We start from the raw sequence: 16,019 nt of genomic DNA, 5'->3' as shown, positions 1-16,019 counted from the left end.
TAGCTGAACTCTTGGGGACAGACATGTCTATCTGTCGCCTCACTGTTGGTTTTCTCTTCCTACCCTCCATTCTTTACCCCCTTTTTTCATATTTGTCTGACTTCTTGCGGGTTCACTGAATATTTTTGTGGCTCTTATCTCCTTTTTTACCAGCTATAACTCTAACTCTGTGTTCATTCGGTTCCTTATTCATTGTCTGGCTTGTTAGCTCTAACTTCATGTCACTCTTTGTTATTTTATTTCTGTGGTCATTTTAGAATTTATACTGTGTGTGTGTGTGTGTGTGTGTGTGTGTGTGTGTGTGTGTGTATGTGCGCTCTGTGCACAGGCATATGTACACACTCACATCTATGCATGTCTAAGACATAATGGATGAGTGTCCGCCTTTGTTCACCTTCAAGTGATTTAAAACTTGTGAACAAACCGCTGGGCGGTGGTGGCGCACGCCTTTAATCCCAGGAGGCAGAGCCAGGTGGATCTCTGTGAGTTGAGGCCAGCCTGGTCTACAGTTTGAGTTCCAGGAAAGGTACAAAGCTACACAGAGAAACCCTGTCTTAAAAACAAACTTGAAGTCCACCACCTCAGCGCCCCACTGCCCGCTGCCACTGTCAAACGTGCTTTTATACACTGAACTGTGTGCTGTTTGATGTTCACATCTTCTAAAGATATTTAAGGCAGGCCCAGTGAGTTGGCCCAGCAGGTAACATGCCCAGCAAGCCTGTCGACCTGAGTTCAATCCTCAAAACCCCAGTGGAAGGTGAGAACTGACTCCAGAAAATTAATCCTCTGGCCTTCACATGTGTACTGTAGTGTATACACACACACACACACACACACACACACACACACACACACACATACATACACACACACACAAACAATAAAAAAAATAGTTATGGTTTTGTTTTTTGTTGTTGTTTTTAAGACAGGGTTTTCTCTGTGTAGCCTTGGCTATCCTGGAACTCACTCTGTAGACCAGGCTGGCCTCAAACTCAGAGATCCACCTGCCTCTGCCTCCCAAGGTCTAGGGTTAAAGGCATGCGCCACCACCGCCCAGCTTAATAAAATAGTTCTGAAAGATAACTAAAGTAGGGAGCAGCCCGAGCTCACCAGTAGGCTCACAGACTCGACTTTTCTTCTTCTATCTCCCGGTTTCCTTCACCTTCTCCTAGCGTGGCTTATAGGAGACGGACTCTGCACACTGCTGTGTGATGCTGTCTTTATTTCCCCTGAGTTCAGAACTCTAGGCCAACAGCCTAGTGCCCTAAGAGTGTTCTGTGTCTCCTCGCTTGCGTCATTCCCAGGAGGAATCGCGTCTGCTTCTCTGTAACACATCTTCATTCTGTTGGCCTCGAGATTTTTCTCTTTATCACGAATCTCAAACAGTTTGATTAGGGGGGTGTCATTTTCTTCCTGCTTCTTATGCCTCAGGTCTGCTGAGGGTTTTGTGTATTTGTGGGTTTTCAGGTTTCATCACATTTGAAAAATGTTTCACATACCCTCGTCTGGGGATCGGATTACCCGTGTGTGATGCCGCTTAAAGTTGTCCCTCGGGCCCCTGGTGCTTTCTCTCTCCAGTTTTCTTTGTGCGGCTCCCTCTCAGCTTCCACCGCTGTCTTCATACACACACCCTTTTCCTCTTCAGACTCTTCTGCTGATCAGCCCGTCACGTGCCTTTTTAATGGTGTAAATGTAAATTCTTTCCCTGTTGGCTTTTGTGTGATTTCTGTATCGCTTTGCAGTTTCCATGGGAATTAGACAGAACATCCTGAAGTGGTTTATACCAGCCTCGCCTCACGCAGTAGCACGCTCGTGAGCACTCTGCTCCCATGCTCCCTGTCCTGTCCTCAGTTGTTGATGCCTCGGAATTATGTCTGTACATGCTTGAAGCCGAAGTTTGCGCTAACAGTATTGTAAACGTGTTAGTCTCTAGCTATGCGGAAACAAAACATGGTTTCACAAGCCACGGTTCCCATAATGCTACTTTTAGACTAATAATGGCTTTTAAAATACACGTCTGTTCCTCATACAGAAAACAAAGTGGGGCCGTAAATCTGCTGCAGCCACAGAAACTTTTGAATTTGAAGGGATCTTTTTCCCTCCGAGGGCCCTGTGATGTGATGTTCCGGGTTTTTGGAGGCTCTGTTTTACACTGTGTAAGGCAGGGCTACCCACACATCAGGTGAAGGCCAACCCAGTGTGCCACGGTCTCCTCTACCCCTCAGAACATCAGTGCCACACCTTGTGGCTGTCCACACAGCAGCATGACCTACACAGAGCAGAGTGAACTTCCTCATATGGAGGTGGCCTTCCTTACGGCAGGGAGACCCTTGACACATGGAAATGATATTCCTCAGAGTGGGGTAACTCTTCTCCTCACAGCAGAATGACCTTCTTCACAATGTGTGGCCTTCCTCACATAGAGGTAGCTTGTCTCACAGTGGGGTGTCCTTCATCCGGCCATGAGAATCTCTTGTCTGTGTTCTTTTGGTGAAGACAAGTCCAGTGGCCAGCTGGGGCTTGAGGAAAGAGGACACAGACTCTCTTCTCAGATGGTCAGTTGGATGCACATCTGCTGGTAGATATCCTCTGTGGTAATCTGTACCACAGAGAAAGCCACGTGGCCTCCTCTGGCTCACAGTGCTTTGAGCACTGTGGTCATCCTTACGTGAGCGCCATTACTGCTCACATGTCCTTCTCTTCACCCCCAGTCACCCTGGGATATGGGAATCAGCTGCAGCCAGTGCTCAGCATGGTAAGGACGCCCATGGCACAGCTTCCAGACCTTCCACCCCTGCCCAGAGGTGCCCACCATGTTGGGTCTCGGTCTTCAAGAGCCAATCACCATGATCCATAGGCTGCTGGTCTGCTCTGCTCCTGGAACGTGGTGGCCTTGTCTGTGCTGAGGCCTCCCCGACAGTATGCGTCATTCCAGGGAAGAGCCTGGCACTGTCGCCTCCACATTCCCCAGTGGTAAGCAGTACTCAGGTGTAAGAGAGGCCACGTACCCATAACAGCCTAGACTCTGAGGTTTGGGCCTGCCGAAGGCACACACACACCACCTTCCTGAGAGCTCCAGGTGGGGCCAGGACACAGACGGCCAGGGACTGGCCAAGAGTGAGGGCCGTGGCAGGCAAAGTCTCAGTGATCAAGTCAGCACGTGGCACTTGAGAGGTGTAAGAAGTTTGTCCCCCAGATGGCAATAAGGTCTTCCCTTCACAGTCGCCCCCAAGCCTGTGATCTTCCGTCCCCGGGGGAGGAGGCAGACTGTTCTGTTCGCTGGCCATTCTCAGCAGGGACCCGTGCAGGAACACCACAGACCTGTGTCTCCCTAAGATGTGCCCCCTCGGTTTCCCAGCTAGGCACCTTCACCCCCTGGGCCTCCCGGTGTTTTCCTTACTTAAGATGGCCTCTCTGTAGAGCGCACGTGTACACTGGCCTAAGGTCTGGACTACGCCATGCCCACGGACACCCGTCGTCACTGCCGCCGTCTAATGAGCCGTGGCGCTGGGCCTCTGGCCGGGCTGCGGTGCCAGCGGCTCTCCGTGCTCTCTCTGCTTTATGGGGTGCAATGTTGCCAACCCCCCCCCCACAGTCACACTTACCCACTCCCAGCTTTCGTGCAAACAGAAATGAGCCTTGTCCCCGGCGCAGTAAGCAGAGAGGCCGCAGCCCTCCCCCGGGGCACGGCATTCAGAAGAGAGTGGCCCACCTTGTCAGGAAGGCCAGCGGCATTCCTCGCTCGCTAACCCTGCCTTCTGCGTCATTCCTCTCACTTTTTTCTGGTGTAGGAAACCACAAGGACTGCGGGGGGGGGGGGGGTCTTCCTGTAGAATCCAATTCCTAGTTCCCTAGCAACTGCCTCACGGAGTTTGTGTCGACCCCTGGCTGAGCTGAGGTCACTGCCCGAGTCCCGGCGTTTCACTCTTGGTAGTGCACCGTCGTGCAAGCTGATGGACATTGTGCGAATCTGAAACACGGTGACTTTGCGGGCGCTGTGACTTAGCGACCTGAGGTGGGATCTTCGCCAGTCCTGTACTCGTGTGCCAGTGTGCACGCGGCCATGTCCACCCTCCCTTAGTCTCCTGCTCTCCTACTCTTGCTGGAACATCTGGGAATTTCAAGGGCCGGAGGCTGTGACAGTCCAGGGCTAGGCGAAGTCCACACTGCGCCACCCTTAGACTCTGCAAACGGTGTCTCCAAGTCCAAGGGATGTGGAGGCTGACACCCAATCCCAGAATCTGCCCCTCGGGGGGCAGTGACAGGGCCTACAGCAGCCCAGGGTGGGGGCAGCAAGCCAAGTGAGTCTCGTCGTCTGGTCCTGTGGGAGTGATGAATCTGGGAGAGAGAAAAGGGTCTCCAGCTGAAGAGAAGGGTGGATCTGGCAGACAGAGATCTTGCAGTGACCTCTGTCTCCGGGCACAGGGCTCCGGGGTCACTTTGCTTAGACCAGTTGCTTATTCTGTTGGCAAACAGTTAAAAGAGGGGAGGTGGTGCCTCCCCCCAACAGAGCTAGGTTGAGGGTGGCCTGAAGCATCCTTAAATGAAAAGCTTGGCTTCTGTCCCGTCCTACTAAAGCTGTTTATTTTTCTTGGGATCACATGGATGGTTCAAGTAGCAGGGGGCCTGTGTGGGGTGGAGCGGGGCACATGTAGGAGCCGGGGGCTTGGGGAGAGGTGTCCTTCAGGCAGGGGCTCCACACCTCTGAAGATGGGGTGCTGAGTTGACAAGTAGGCTCCCTAAGTGCCCCATGGCCAAGGTGCACTCCCAAGGGGACCGTGCCTAGGAAGAGGCAAAGTACCAAGCTCTGTCCTCTGAGCGTCACTTCAGCCCCTTCTCCGCCTCCCTCTGCTTCCTGCTCCTGTTGGTTCAGGGCCACTGCTGCTGTGACCCTCATCCCCTGACTCAGTTCCCTGTGCGCAAGGCCATTTCCTGTGTAACAAGCCCCCGTGGATCTGCAGGAGCCCCTGAGAGGGCAAAAGGACCCCGGGGCCCGTGGAGCCTGGCAGGGGGTGGGAGACTTGAGGTGGACCGTGAGCACGGGTGGCAGGCTATTGCCAACGCAGTGAGCCATGAGCCCCAGGCAGCTGCCACCCACAGTTCCTCTGGTGCCTGGGGGCAGCAGGCTGGTTCTTGAATCTTCAATACTTCATCTGTTCACAAGTGTTTAAAGATGTCTCCTTCAACTAGAGTTTACACCTTTGCCTATAGATAGTGAGAGTTTAAAACAGAACAACAACAAAAAAAAACCTTGCTTTTGCTTCAAAAATAGCCTGCCCACAGAAGTCCTCCAGCCCCGGGGGGCGGGGCCGGTTGCAGATGCACAGGGCTAGATGGTTTCTTCACAGCCAGGGCAGTACCACCCTTCCCAGCCAGTGTTGGTAATTCAGAAGCCCCTTTCTGTCCCCACAGACTCAGCCCGTGCCCAACCCGATGGCCTACTACCTGCACAGGTCACCCTGGTGGTTCCATCACTTTGAGACCCTCAGCAACCACTTCCTAGAACTCCTCGTGCCTTTCTTCCTGTTCCTGGGGCGCCGGATGTGCATTCTTCACGGGGTGCTGCAGATCCTCTTCCAGGTAGGCTGTGCCAAGGTGCCACCACTTGGGGTCCCCATGCGTCTACCGAAGACAAGAAAGAGCCTGTTTTATTTCTGTGTTCACGTCAGGGCCGTGGGGAGAGGTCTCGCCGGCTCCATCTCATCCCCGGCAGGGGCCCCCCTCCATCTGATCCAGGCTGGATTCCCGGGTCCCCTTCCCAGCTTCCATGAGCCTGTCTGTGGTGGTGTCCGGTTACCCTGAGAAAGCTGCCTGCGGGCAGCAACACAGACCTTGCTCAGGCCCACCTCAGCCCCACACAGACACTCCCTCTGTTCTTGAGTCCACCCCTAAAATGTTAAGTGTCTTTCTATATGTCGACATCAGTCTACCAGGAATTGGGGTGAGTTGTTTAAGACAGGGCCTTGCCATGTAGCCCCGACTGGCCTAGAGCTTGTGGCCCCTCCGCCTCTGCTTCCTGAGAGCTGATGTTACGGACATGGGCCTCCATGCCTCACCTCCTTTCTGCTTTTTGAATCAGGGTCTCAGTAAGTTGTCCAGGCTGCCCTTGAACTTGCTCCTCCTTCCTCGGCCTCCCCAGCCACTGGGGTGATAGGCCTGCTCCGCCAGGCCGGGCTCACCTTGTGGTTTCGCCTTTCCATTTTCAGTCATGAATGGATGTTGACCGCAGCTGACATTTCCCCCCCTCAGTCAGGAGAGGTCGCAGGGTTTTTCCCTTCAATATGTTAATGAGGTGAATTACATTACCGCTGCTCCGGTTGAGCTAGTTTCATATTCTAGAATAAACTCAGCTTGGTCATGCTGGAGATATTTTAATATATTGCTGGGGCTAATTTGCCAATGTTTTGTTTTAGATTTTGCATGGTTGTCGGTGAGAGAGACCTGTCTGTAGTTTTCCAGCATAATGTGGGCCTAGTGTGGATTCCCTGTCTGGATTCATTGCCCCACACTCAAAAGACTATCCCCCCTCTCTCTGAAGGTCCATGGAGACCCAGGCAGCCTGTTCTCAAGAGCCTGGGCAATGCTGGGTGTGCGTCTGAGCAAAGCTTTGAGAGTTCTGCCGTGGCCCAGCCTGCGGCTGCGGGACATCCTTCTCAAGGCAGCTTTGGCAGTCAGCATTTTCCTGGGAATAAACATGTCGGTTTCACCCATTTTCAAACTTATTAACACAACGGGGAGAAGAGACATCAGGTTCTCCTCAGTGCAGAGTTGGGATCCGTGTCCTGTCTCTCTCTGCATGGCTGTGTTTAAATCAGGACTGTGAGCAGATGGTTGAGTCTCACTGGCACCTTTGCCACAGTGACCTTTGGCTGCTAAGTCATCTCTGGCTCCTACCTGTCCACCGGCTCTCAGTGCTCCAAAATGTTGGCTCCTTTTTGTTTTGTATTTTAATCGGGGTACTCTAGGAGCTATGCAGAGATTATGGACGATTCCTTTGTGCCCCACATCCCCACTTCACACTGATGGGGTGCAAGGTGACGGTGCAGTGATGACCCATGACTCTCCAAGGTCCACAGAGCATTCTCTGGGTTTGCACAGTGGAGAATGTTTATGCACCATCCCTGCCGTACAGACATCTTCCTACCCTGGGAGTCACGGGACCGCTGCTTCCTCTTCCTTGACCCCTGGCCCTCAGTCTTTCCCAAGCATCTTGGATCTGGAACCACAATGTGTGACCTCTCCAGCCAGCTTCTCTCAGTCTTGTGTTTGAGACTCCTCCCTGTAACTTAACTACTCCTGTCTTCTCCGAACTGATATTTACATGGAGTGCCTGTTTCCCACACATCTTCTGGAGGCCACAGACAGTGCCAATCTTGAGATGGCAAAAAAGATGTGCCCTACTGGCCCCTAGACCGAGACCTCGCCCTGCCTGAGAAGCAGGACCATCCAGCTGCATGGACTAGACATTGAGGAAGAGCCATAGCCTTGGGTGTGTCTCCATTTCTTTGTTTTGGCCCATGTGTGAGGTTGGGTAGGGGGTAGGGATGCTCCTGGGCCTGTATGGCCTAGTAAGGAAGTTGGTGCCTAGGCTGGGCCTTCCAGAATAATACCCAGAACCTCAGGGAGGGCCAAGGCAGGCACATGTGTTCCCCACTGGGCACCGGGGAATTTTTGCAGAGACCAGGGCTGCCATGATGCTAGGAAAAGCTGTCTTCGGTGCCTCAGCTACACAGGTAGATCCCAGAGACAGGTATCATGAGTCCTCATCTGGGCATAGCAGATGCCTTGGGATCTGGGGTCTCCTTGGGTTCAGGAGTCTCCTCTTCCTGTGTAGAAGGAGCTGTAAAGCAAGCTTCTCCCAACAACCCCTCTGTGGGACACCCTGGAAAATGAAGAAGCCTATAGCACACCCTTCAGGAGTTCCAGCAGCCTTGAGCTACTGTTAACTCCTTGTAGTCCTTGCAGAGTCAGCAAGGCATCCCCAGTGTTTGCTGTCAGTGGGGAATCCCTGGCTAGCAGTTCCCACCTGACTCTCATGGTGGAGAACACGGAACTGGCCACACCATGTCCGGAAGAAAATGGAGATATCCAGGGCTATGGCTTTTCCCCAGGACTGGTCCCCAAGATCCCCAAGATCCAAGTGAGACTCTTCCTGCCTACCAGGCAGAGTTAAGTATAGGATCGGGGTCAGCAGGCATGGCCTTTACCATCCCAAGAGCCCCTGTGACTCTGAGCCCTTTGCCATGCAGTGCTGTGGCCAACACACAGCACCCGCCACTCTATGGCATCTGAGTGCAGCCTCAGCCTCATGTGGAGCTGCACTGTGTCCTGACCCAGTGGTTCCGGTGTTCCTTCCTGTGGGCCAGGCAGAGTTTGAGTTCACTCACTTCCTCCCACACTCGGTTTACACAGCTGCTCCTAGGATCCCCGCAAGGCCACAGGATCCACGTGGGAAGGGCCGAAGAGCTCTGAGGCGATGACCCCGGAAGGGGCGGTATGGTCAGCCTCCGCTGCTGAGCTAGGTCAGGACATCCGAGGCCCACCATGGTATCAGTCCCCACCAAGGAACAAGGAGGAGGTGGGGTTGGACTTGAGACTCGGCAAAGAGAAGGCAAGAGAGGGTCTTGGGAGAGGCAGCTTTAAGGTTGATTCCTCTGTTAGGGCCACGTGGGGCTACCCAGATGGTTTGGGAGCCCGCACATGTGAAGGTCCCTGTGACCACATACATGTCCTCTGAAGCTCCTGTCTCCCCTGTGGGAAGCCTACAAGCATGTGTCCTCTGTGGTAACTGCAAGCCCAGCAGGGACATCCAGAAATCCCCCCCTCTTCCTTTCGGGGTCATGTTGCATCTGCCTGGAACATCTGCTATAGCCTCTCTGGGGCTGAATTCCACCAACACACGTTCGTCTTCCTCTGCCGTCCCGAGCCTCGCCCGCCGCACAGCACAGGCCATGCCCCAAGCCGGTCATCTGCAGAGCACACTGAGAGTTCGTTGACGACTCTACTGGCCAGGGGTAAACACAGATGGGCTGTGACGAGATTCATTTCCCTCAGAGGGGATGGCCGCGGTGACGCTGGAAGGAAAACAAGAAAGATAAGATCCCTTTGGAGCACTTGGACCATGTGCTGCCTGATGGATTCCAGTCTTACTGAACAAGCTGGCTGCTCCGGGAGGGGGTTCTGAACTGTGTGGGCCAAGCTGGCCTGACCCCTGAGCACAGCAGCCATCTGTCCACCTGGACCAAGTGTCACAGGCGCTCCACAGGGCTTTGTCAGAAACAGGATTTCACCTGGGGACAGTTAACCTGTGTCATCACCTTGGCTGGATTTAGAATCCTCTCTAGGGGACACGCCATTGGGCGGGTCTGTGAGGGTGTTTCAGAGAGGATGATTGAGGAGGGAAGACCCGCCGCTCCGAACATGGGTCCTACCATCCCACAGACTGAATGAAATAGGAAGAGGGAGAAAAGAAAGCTGAGCATGCATCTCTCAGCTTCCTGGCTGCAGGTATAATGTGACCGGCCACCTCAAATTCCCACTGCCATGCTTTCCCTCCATGATGGACTGTGTGCCCTCAAACCGTGAGACAAAGCCCTTCCTTCCCTAAGTTGCTTTTGTAGGCTTTTCAAAAACAAGTAAATACACAGTGGTCTCTGTGGGGCTTGGTCCTCCGGGATTTCCCACTGAGTGGAGGGAGTTTTGAAAACAGGTTCGTGCCAGCAGCCTCCAACAAGGCCATGAGCTCTAGGGTGGGTCTGTGTCATTCAGAGCTCCCCGGGTATAACCATGACTGTCAGGCAGCTGAGGTCGTCTCATGCAGTGTGGGGTCCTAGATCATCAGCACTACAGCTGAGTCTGCCCATGGGAGGCACACTGACCCCTGGCCCATGGCCACAGGACATCACCCCAGCCTCACTGGAGCAGGGGCAGACAACAGGTGGACATGTCATCTCTGCAGAGCGGCCAGCCATACCCTCACCTCAAGGCTTTGAGTTGCAACCTCCCTGCTCAGGAGCTAGAAATGATTTGAATTGTCTGAGGAGGTGACTAGTGAGGATTCAAAGTCGCCATCTGTCATGTGAGCCAGCTGTTCCTCCAAGAAGGTGCTTAACTAGAGCTTTCAAGGCAACAGGTTCCAAAACTACAGCCCAAGGGGATGCCCTGAGATCTCTGCAGTAGCTGGGTGCCGCCTGAGGCCCTTCCTCCAGCAGCACTGAGCAGTATCTCGGGACTCACTGAGAGCCCCAGCAGTTCTTTCCATGCCTTGCTTTCCATGGAAATAATCATGATTGAGGAAAGAAGGAACAAAGGCCTGCCCCCTGCCCCTGAAAGCTAAGAGGAGAGGTTCTTGGCACAGGAGTGTAAGTACTTGGCACAGGAGTCAGTACAGTTCACACATTCCCACCATCTAATTTGGTCCCTAGAGGAGAAACCAACAGGGCACACAGATTAGAGGGGAGTGGCAGCCCAGCCTGTTGCACCATGGGAAGTCTTAGGATCTGCCACCTGCAAGTTGGGAACCCAAGAAGGCTGGTTGGTAGTCTGGTCCCAGGCCAGACTCAAGGACCAAGAACCATGGGAGCCAGTAGTCTTCATTCTGGCTTCATCCACAGACAAGGGACTCCCACAGGCCAGAGCAGGAGGAGGTGGACGTCCATCACAGGGAGAGGAGACCCGCCCTTCCTGGACACTTTGGTTTTTTCCAGACTCTTGGTGGGTGGGTGATGCCCAGTGCATTGGGCAGGGCAGTCATAACTCTGGCTAGTGTTTCTAATGCTTTCAAGTCTTTCATCTGGACCTGCACAGACACCCCAGAAACAATGCTTCATCAGCCAGCTAGATGCACCTCAGCCCAGTCGGGCTCCCACATGTGATAACTGTTCTATTAGAGCAAAAGTCAGTTCTAAGCCAGGCATGTGGCACACCCCTTTAACCCTGGCACTGGAGGCTGGCACAGGAGTTTGAGGACAACCTGGGCCTAGAGACCCTGTCTCAAAAACAAAGTTCTGTATTATAAGCTAATTTTTATATGCATTATTTTATTATTGTAAAGAATTTTAAAGACTTTCTAATATGTATATAAGGGGGTGATGTGCATATGCCAGAGTCCAGAACAGGGTGTTGATCTCCTGGAACTAGAGTTACAGTGGATTTTAAGCCACATGGTGTGGGTTCTGGGGAAAAGTTGGGTCCTTTACAGGAGCAACAGGTGCTCTTTACCACTGAGCCGTTTCTCCAAACCCCAGAGAACTCAATTTTAATGCACAATTCACCTTTTTAGCACTCTGTACAGGATAGCTCCAAGCTTATATAGAAATCAGGTTCTGTCTGAAGAGCATTTTATTTTGTTTAGGTTTATTAGAGTTCTCTTGATGGGCATCTTTTTTTTTTAAAGACAGGACCTCAAACTCAAGAGTTCTGCCTGCCTCTTCCTCTCCAGTGCTGGGATTGAGGTCATACCCCCCCCACACACACACACACACTCAGCTCTCATCTTTTTTTGTTTGCTTGCTTTTATATCCTGACTACAGTCCTCCCTCCATCCCCCCCCCCTCCATCCCTACCCAAATTCACTCCTCTGTTTCTCTTCAGAAAAGAGCAGGCCTCCCATGGATATCAACCAGCCATGGTATATCAAGTTGCAGTAAGACTAGGCACCCCTTCTCCTATTAAGGCTGGATGAGGTGGAAAGGGTCCCAAAAGCTGGCAACAGAGTCAGAGACAACCCCTAGCACCCACTGTTAGGAGTCCCACAAGAAGACCAAGCTACACAACTGTCACACATATGCAGAGAGCCTGGGTCAGTGCAGGCTCCCTGGTTGTTGGTTCCGTCTCTTGCAACCCCTATGAGCCCAAGTTAGTTGATGCTGTGGGTTTTCTTGTGTTCTTACCTCCTCTGGCTCCTACAATCCTGTCTTCCGCAGGATTCCCCAAGCTCCGCCTAATGTTTGCCTGTGGGTCTGCATCTGTTTCCATCAGCTGCTGGGTGAAGCCTCTCTGATGACAGTTTGGCTAGGTGTCAAGCTCTGAGTGTAGCAGAATATCATTTGGAATATATCATTTGGAATCATCTCATTGAATTATTTTTCTGCCAGTCATATTTGGTTCTATCCTAGGTCTCTGGACCATCCTGCCTCTGTTTCCTAGCCCTCGGGGGTGAGCTCTCTCTCAAGCTGGACCAGTCATTGGTTGGCCACTCCCACAATTTCTATGTCCTCTTTCCCAGAACATCTTGAGGGCAGGATAAATTGTAGAACAAATGTTCTGTGGCTGGGTTGGTGTCCCACTCCCTCCACTGGAAGTCTTGCCTGGACTTCCAGGAGAGGGCCGGCTCAGGCTCCGTAGCCCCCCACCGCCAGGAGTCTTAGCTAGGGTCACCCTCATAGATTCCTGGGAGTTTTCACTGCACTAGGTTTCTAGCTCTTCCTAGAGATGCCTCCTGAAGATAGGCTTCATCATGTAGCTGAGGCTAGCCTTGAACTTGTAGCCAGCCCTCCTGCCTCCACTTCCTGAGTTCTGGAACACGCACCACACCTCACTGCCTGACAGCTGCTTCTGGCACCTTCCCTTGCTCTATCACACGTCACTCCAGCTGGCCACAGCTGTGTCCCTGCTCCTGTATGTGATGTGCAGTTGCCGGTCATTCTTGTCCCTGGTTTTGGAAACTGGATCAGGACCTGTGTGGTTTCTTCAGGTCTGTCCTGGTTGTGATTTCCTGAGCTGCTTTGAACTGTGTATTTATTGTTGGCACCAACCAGAGGAACTTGAGAGACTGATTTGTTCGTGTTCTCTACGCTGGGACTCAGTTGCATGTGGACTGGCTGACATTTTAGATGGAACACAGTGAATGTGTGAGAGTGGGCACAGCAGGCACCCAACTCAAGAACAGGGCTGAGGCTGAGCGGGAGACGGCAGAGCCTCAGGAGGCAGCTGCATGTGGCATCCTGTCCATATGAAACGGACTCAGTCCCTCGAGTTCCCCTTGTTGGGGGCAACAATAAATACACAGATCACAGAAGCGCAGAAAGGTGCTGGGTGCAGGTTAGCCCATGGAGGCTGGGAATCCTGGGCTGGGCTCCTGGGGTGCTGTGAAGGACACCAGGACCTAGGAGCTCTGCAACTCTGGCAGGTGGGACATTTGCCCCTGATGGCCCTTCTGTGTGTGAGGTGCTTGGAAATGCATTTTTTTGCTGAAGGGAGGGAACATCTGGATGCTAGATTGTATAGAATGGTGTCCTAATGGAGCGGGCCGCATAGAGACTGAGGGGATGGTATGGCTTGCCTCTTGGGGTCTCCTTCCCAGCCTTTTCCTCATGTGTGGATGTTTATGGGAGGCAATGGGGCTAGGAGACACAGAGCTGTGTTGTGTAGGTCAGTGTATGAGTGAAAACCAGTTCAGGGTGAGTCCTGATAACCTATGGGGTCATTCCTGCCATCAAGGGTAGATCATATTACAGTATAAACATTGTGTGCAGGTCTCAATTGCCTCAGCCCCTGCGGAGCAGAGGGTCCATGAGGGTGCACATTGAGACCGCAGGTGCCTCCATACAGGTGTAAGTGGGAAAGGGTGAGGGCAGTCCTCAAGAGCCCTCTCGGTGCCATTGAGACATGTGTTGATAAGAGCTGGGCTCTTTGCCCTTTACCTGCCACACCGACCCTGGCCTCTGGCCTGAAAGAGATGCAGTTCATGATCCAGTCAATCTAGAGCCAGAGAAGAGACATCTTAGAACCACTTGAGTACCTCCCTGGCCCTCAAGAAGGGACAGACCTATGTGGAAGCAATGTCCAGCTGTCCAGTGAGGTTTTATTCTGCAGACCAGGCCAGCCCCAGAGGGTAACAGAGCCAGAGCTGGTACAGCTTCCAGAAACAGACAGAGGTTTTGCACAGGCACCTAAATGCCCACCACAGCACCCTAGGGAACCCACGCCTGCATTCGCCAGTATGGGGGAGCTTAGCCTCTGAGCTGTCCCGCTTTGTGACTGTCATTATCCCAGTGACGATCCACAGCCCAGAGACCGCTCCTGATCCTACTGAGACGGTGCTCAGGAGCTCTCCCAAGTCTCTCTCTTCCCTGGCCTCCCCAGGCTTGGTTCAACCGGCCTCTCACATCCCCTCCAGCTCTGGGACGTCAGAGCTGCCTCCTCTGCCTCCTTCCTCTCGGGGAACCCCTCACTCTACTCCATCTCTTTGCCCCCGGGTCGTACTAGACCTAACTAGAACCTGCCTGTCCGGCTCCTGTGCCGTGTCCATCCTCAGCGAGTATCTGAAGGAGAGGGAAAGCAGTAACTGGCCCTACGCTCGGAGCAGTCTCACTGTGGACTGGGCAGGGGCTTCTCAGATGGAGCAGAAAGCACTGGCCGTGCCCTGCGAAAATATAAACCTTCCAACCACCCAGTAAAAAGGTGGGCAGGGTATGCGCTGGGGTACGTAGCCAGCAAGGGATGCCAGGAAGTGCTCATGCGCAGCAATGAGGCGCCCAAGTGTTCAGGGAGAGAAGAGGGTTGGACACCCCTGAGCAGCGCCCAGTGTCTTGATCCATGCAGGCACTGAACCTGAGGCTGCAAGCCAGGTGGCAGCGCCGGATGTTAAGAACATTGAGCGGCCGCCTTCAGCCCCTCTTGTGGGAGTGTGAGCCCCTGCGGCCGTCCAGGAAGTAGTCAGAGGGTCACCATCCACCTCCCTCAGGGCTCAGCACAAGCCATGCCCACTCACGGGCGCACAGGGACGGACTCTGAGGTAGATGTCGTCCCTATAGGGTGACCCTCCGTAATGTCCTAGAAGCCACCCTGTAGCTCCCATTCTGTGAAGCTTAAGAGAGCCCAGCATCATCAGAGTATGAGGGGTGCTGGCTGTCGGGGGTCGGGGTGTCCGGTTAATGTAACTACATGGGTGTAAGCCTTGCCGGAAGCCACTGAGCTGTGCACAGCACAGGCATGTTTCGCCACCCATTCAGTCAGTTTAAAGGTCTGGGCTGAAGCCAGGCACCCCACTCCATACGTCTCTGTTCCTCTCATCCACGACTCCTGGCCGGCTGCCACTGTCCTCCAGCTCTCAAGGGCATCCATGGTGGTCACTATCGTCAGCCCTGGGCCACTATGCTGCCTCCCGTTCCCATTTTGCCTTCTGTGAACTCCGGTTCCCCCTGGGTTCTCACACCTCCACCTCCAGGTAAAGTCTGTACCTCGGGCGCCTTCCACTAGTCCTGCCTTTAGCCAGAGCAGCCGCCATGGTACATCCCAGGAAGCCCAGGGCTCTCAGGCCCCCACACAGATAGGTCAAGCCACCCCACCCACCCCCACCACCATCCCCAGCCGTTCCTGGGCTTGCCAACCCCTGTGTGGGTTCCGTACCCACGTGTAGAAAGCTCTGCACCTGGAGTCTCAGTGGGACCTGCAAATTTAGAGAGAGGACCTAGGATCATACCCCCAAGCTGAGAGGGTGACAAGGGGGCTTTGAAGCCCCTCTGGAGCCTGGGCTGGGCCACTGGAGTGTGGGCACCCAGCACAGATAGAGAGGGCCGCAGCTCTGGCTCCCAGGCACTCACAGTGCAAGTCTGCCCCCGCAGGTGATCCTCATCATCAGTGGGAACCTGAGCTTCCTGAACTGGCTCACCATCGTGCCCAGCCTCGCCTGTTTCGACGATGCAGCTTTGGGATTCCTGTTTCCCTCAGGACCTCGAGGCCTAAAGCACCAAGTCCTGGAGATGCAAAAGGAAGAAACACGAGGGGTCCAGCCCAAACCAAGATATGGTAGGGGAACCAGGCCCCCAGCTAGCCCCATGACGCCCATGCCTAATGTCTCATGAGTATGTAAGAAGGTTGGGGACCCACCAGCTCCACAACACTCAAAATAAGGGTGGGTACCATAGGCCCTGGGAGGGAACATCTGCTGCCTAGGGTCCTTTACCAGGCCAGGACCTAGGACAGTTGGTCCCTTAGCCACTCCAGGGTCCCCTGCATGGACTGTCACACTTTGTTCTCCTTATTGGCTTCAGGAGGTGCCCTTGGCTGTGGCTCGG

General features: G+C 53.7%; 1 protein-coding gene across 2 annotated transcripts in view; it reads left to right on the top strand.

Annotated features, from left to right (window-relative positions):
* The window catches only part of Lmf1 (lipase maturation factor 1), a 93,334-nt gene that overhangs the window by 72,299 nt on the left and 5,016 nt on the right, over positions 1 to 16,019 (top strand). For both annotated transcript variants that reach the window (XM_028854579.2, XM_028854578.2), the window contains exons 6-7: positions 5,413 to 5,580; positions 15,567 to 15,750. In XM_028854579.2, the coding sequence (XP_028710412.1) occupies positions 5,413 to 5,580; positions 15,567 to 15,750 (352 nt within the window). The remainder of the gene's footprint in view (positions 1 to 5,412; positions 5,581 to 15,566; positions 15,751 to 16,019) is intronic.

This window comes from Peromyscus leucopus, chromosome 8b (assembly GCF_004664715.2).
Source record: "Peromyscus leucopus breed LL Stock chromosome 8b, UCI_PerLeu_2.1, whole genome shotgun sequence".
Lineage (NCBI taxonomy): Eukaryota > Metazoa > Chordata > Mammalia > Rodentia > Cricetidae > Peromyscus > Peromyscus leucopus.
This window is presented reverse-complemented; position numbering and strand designations above follow the sequence as displayed.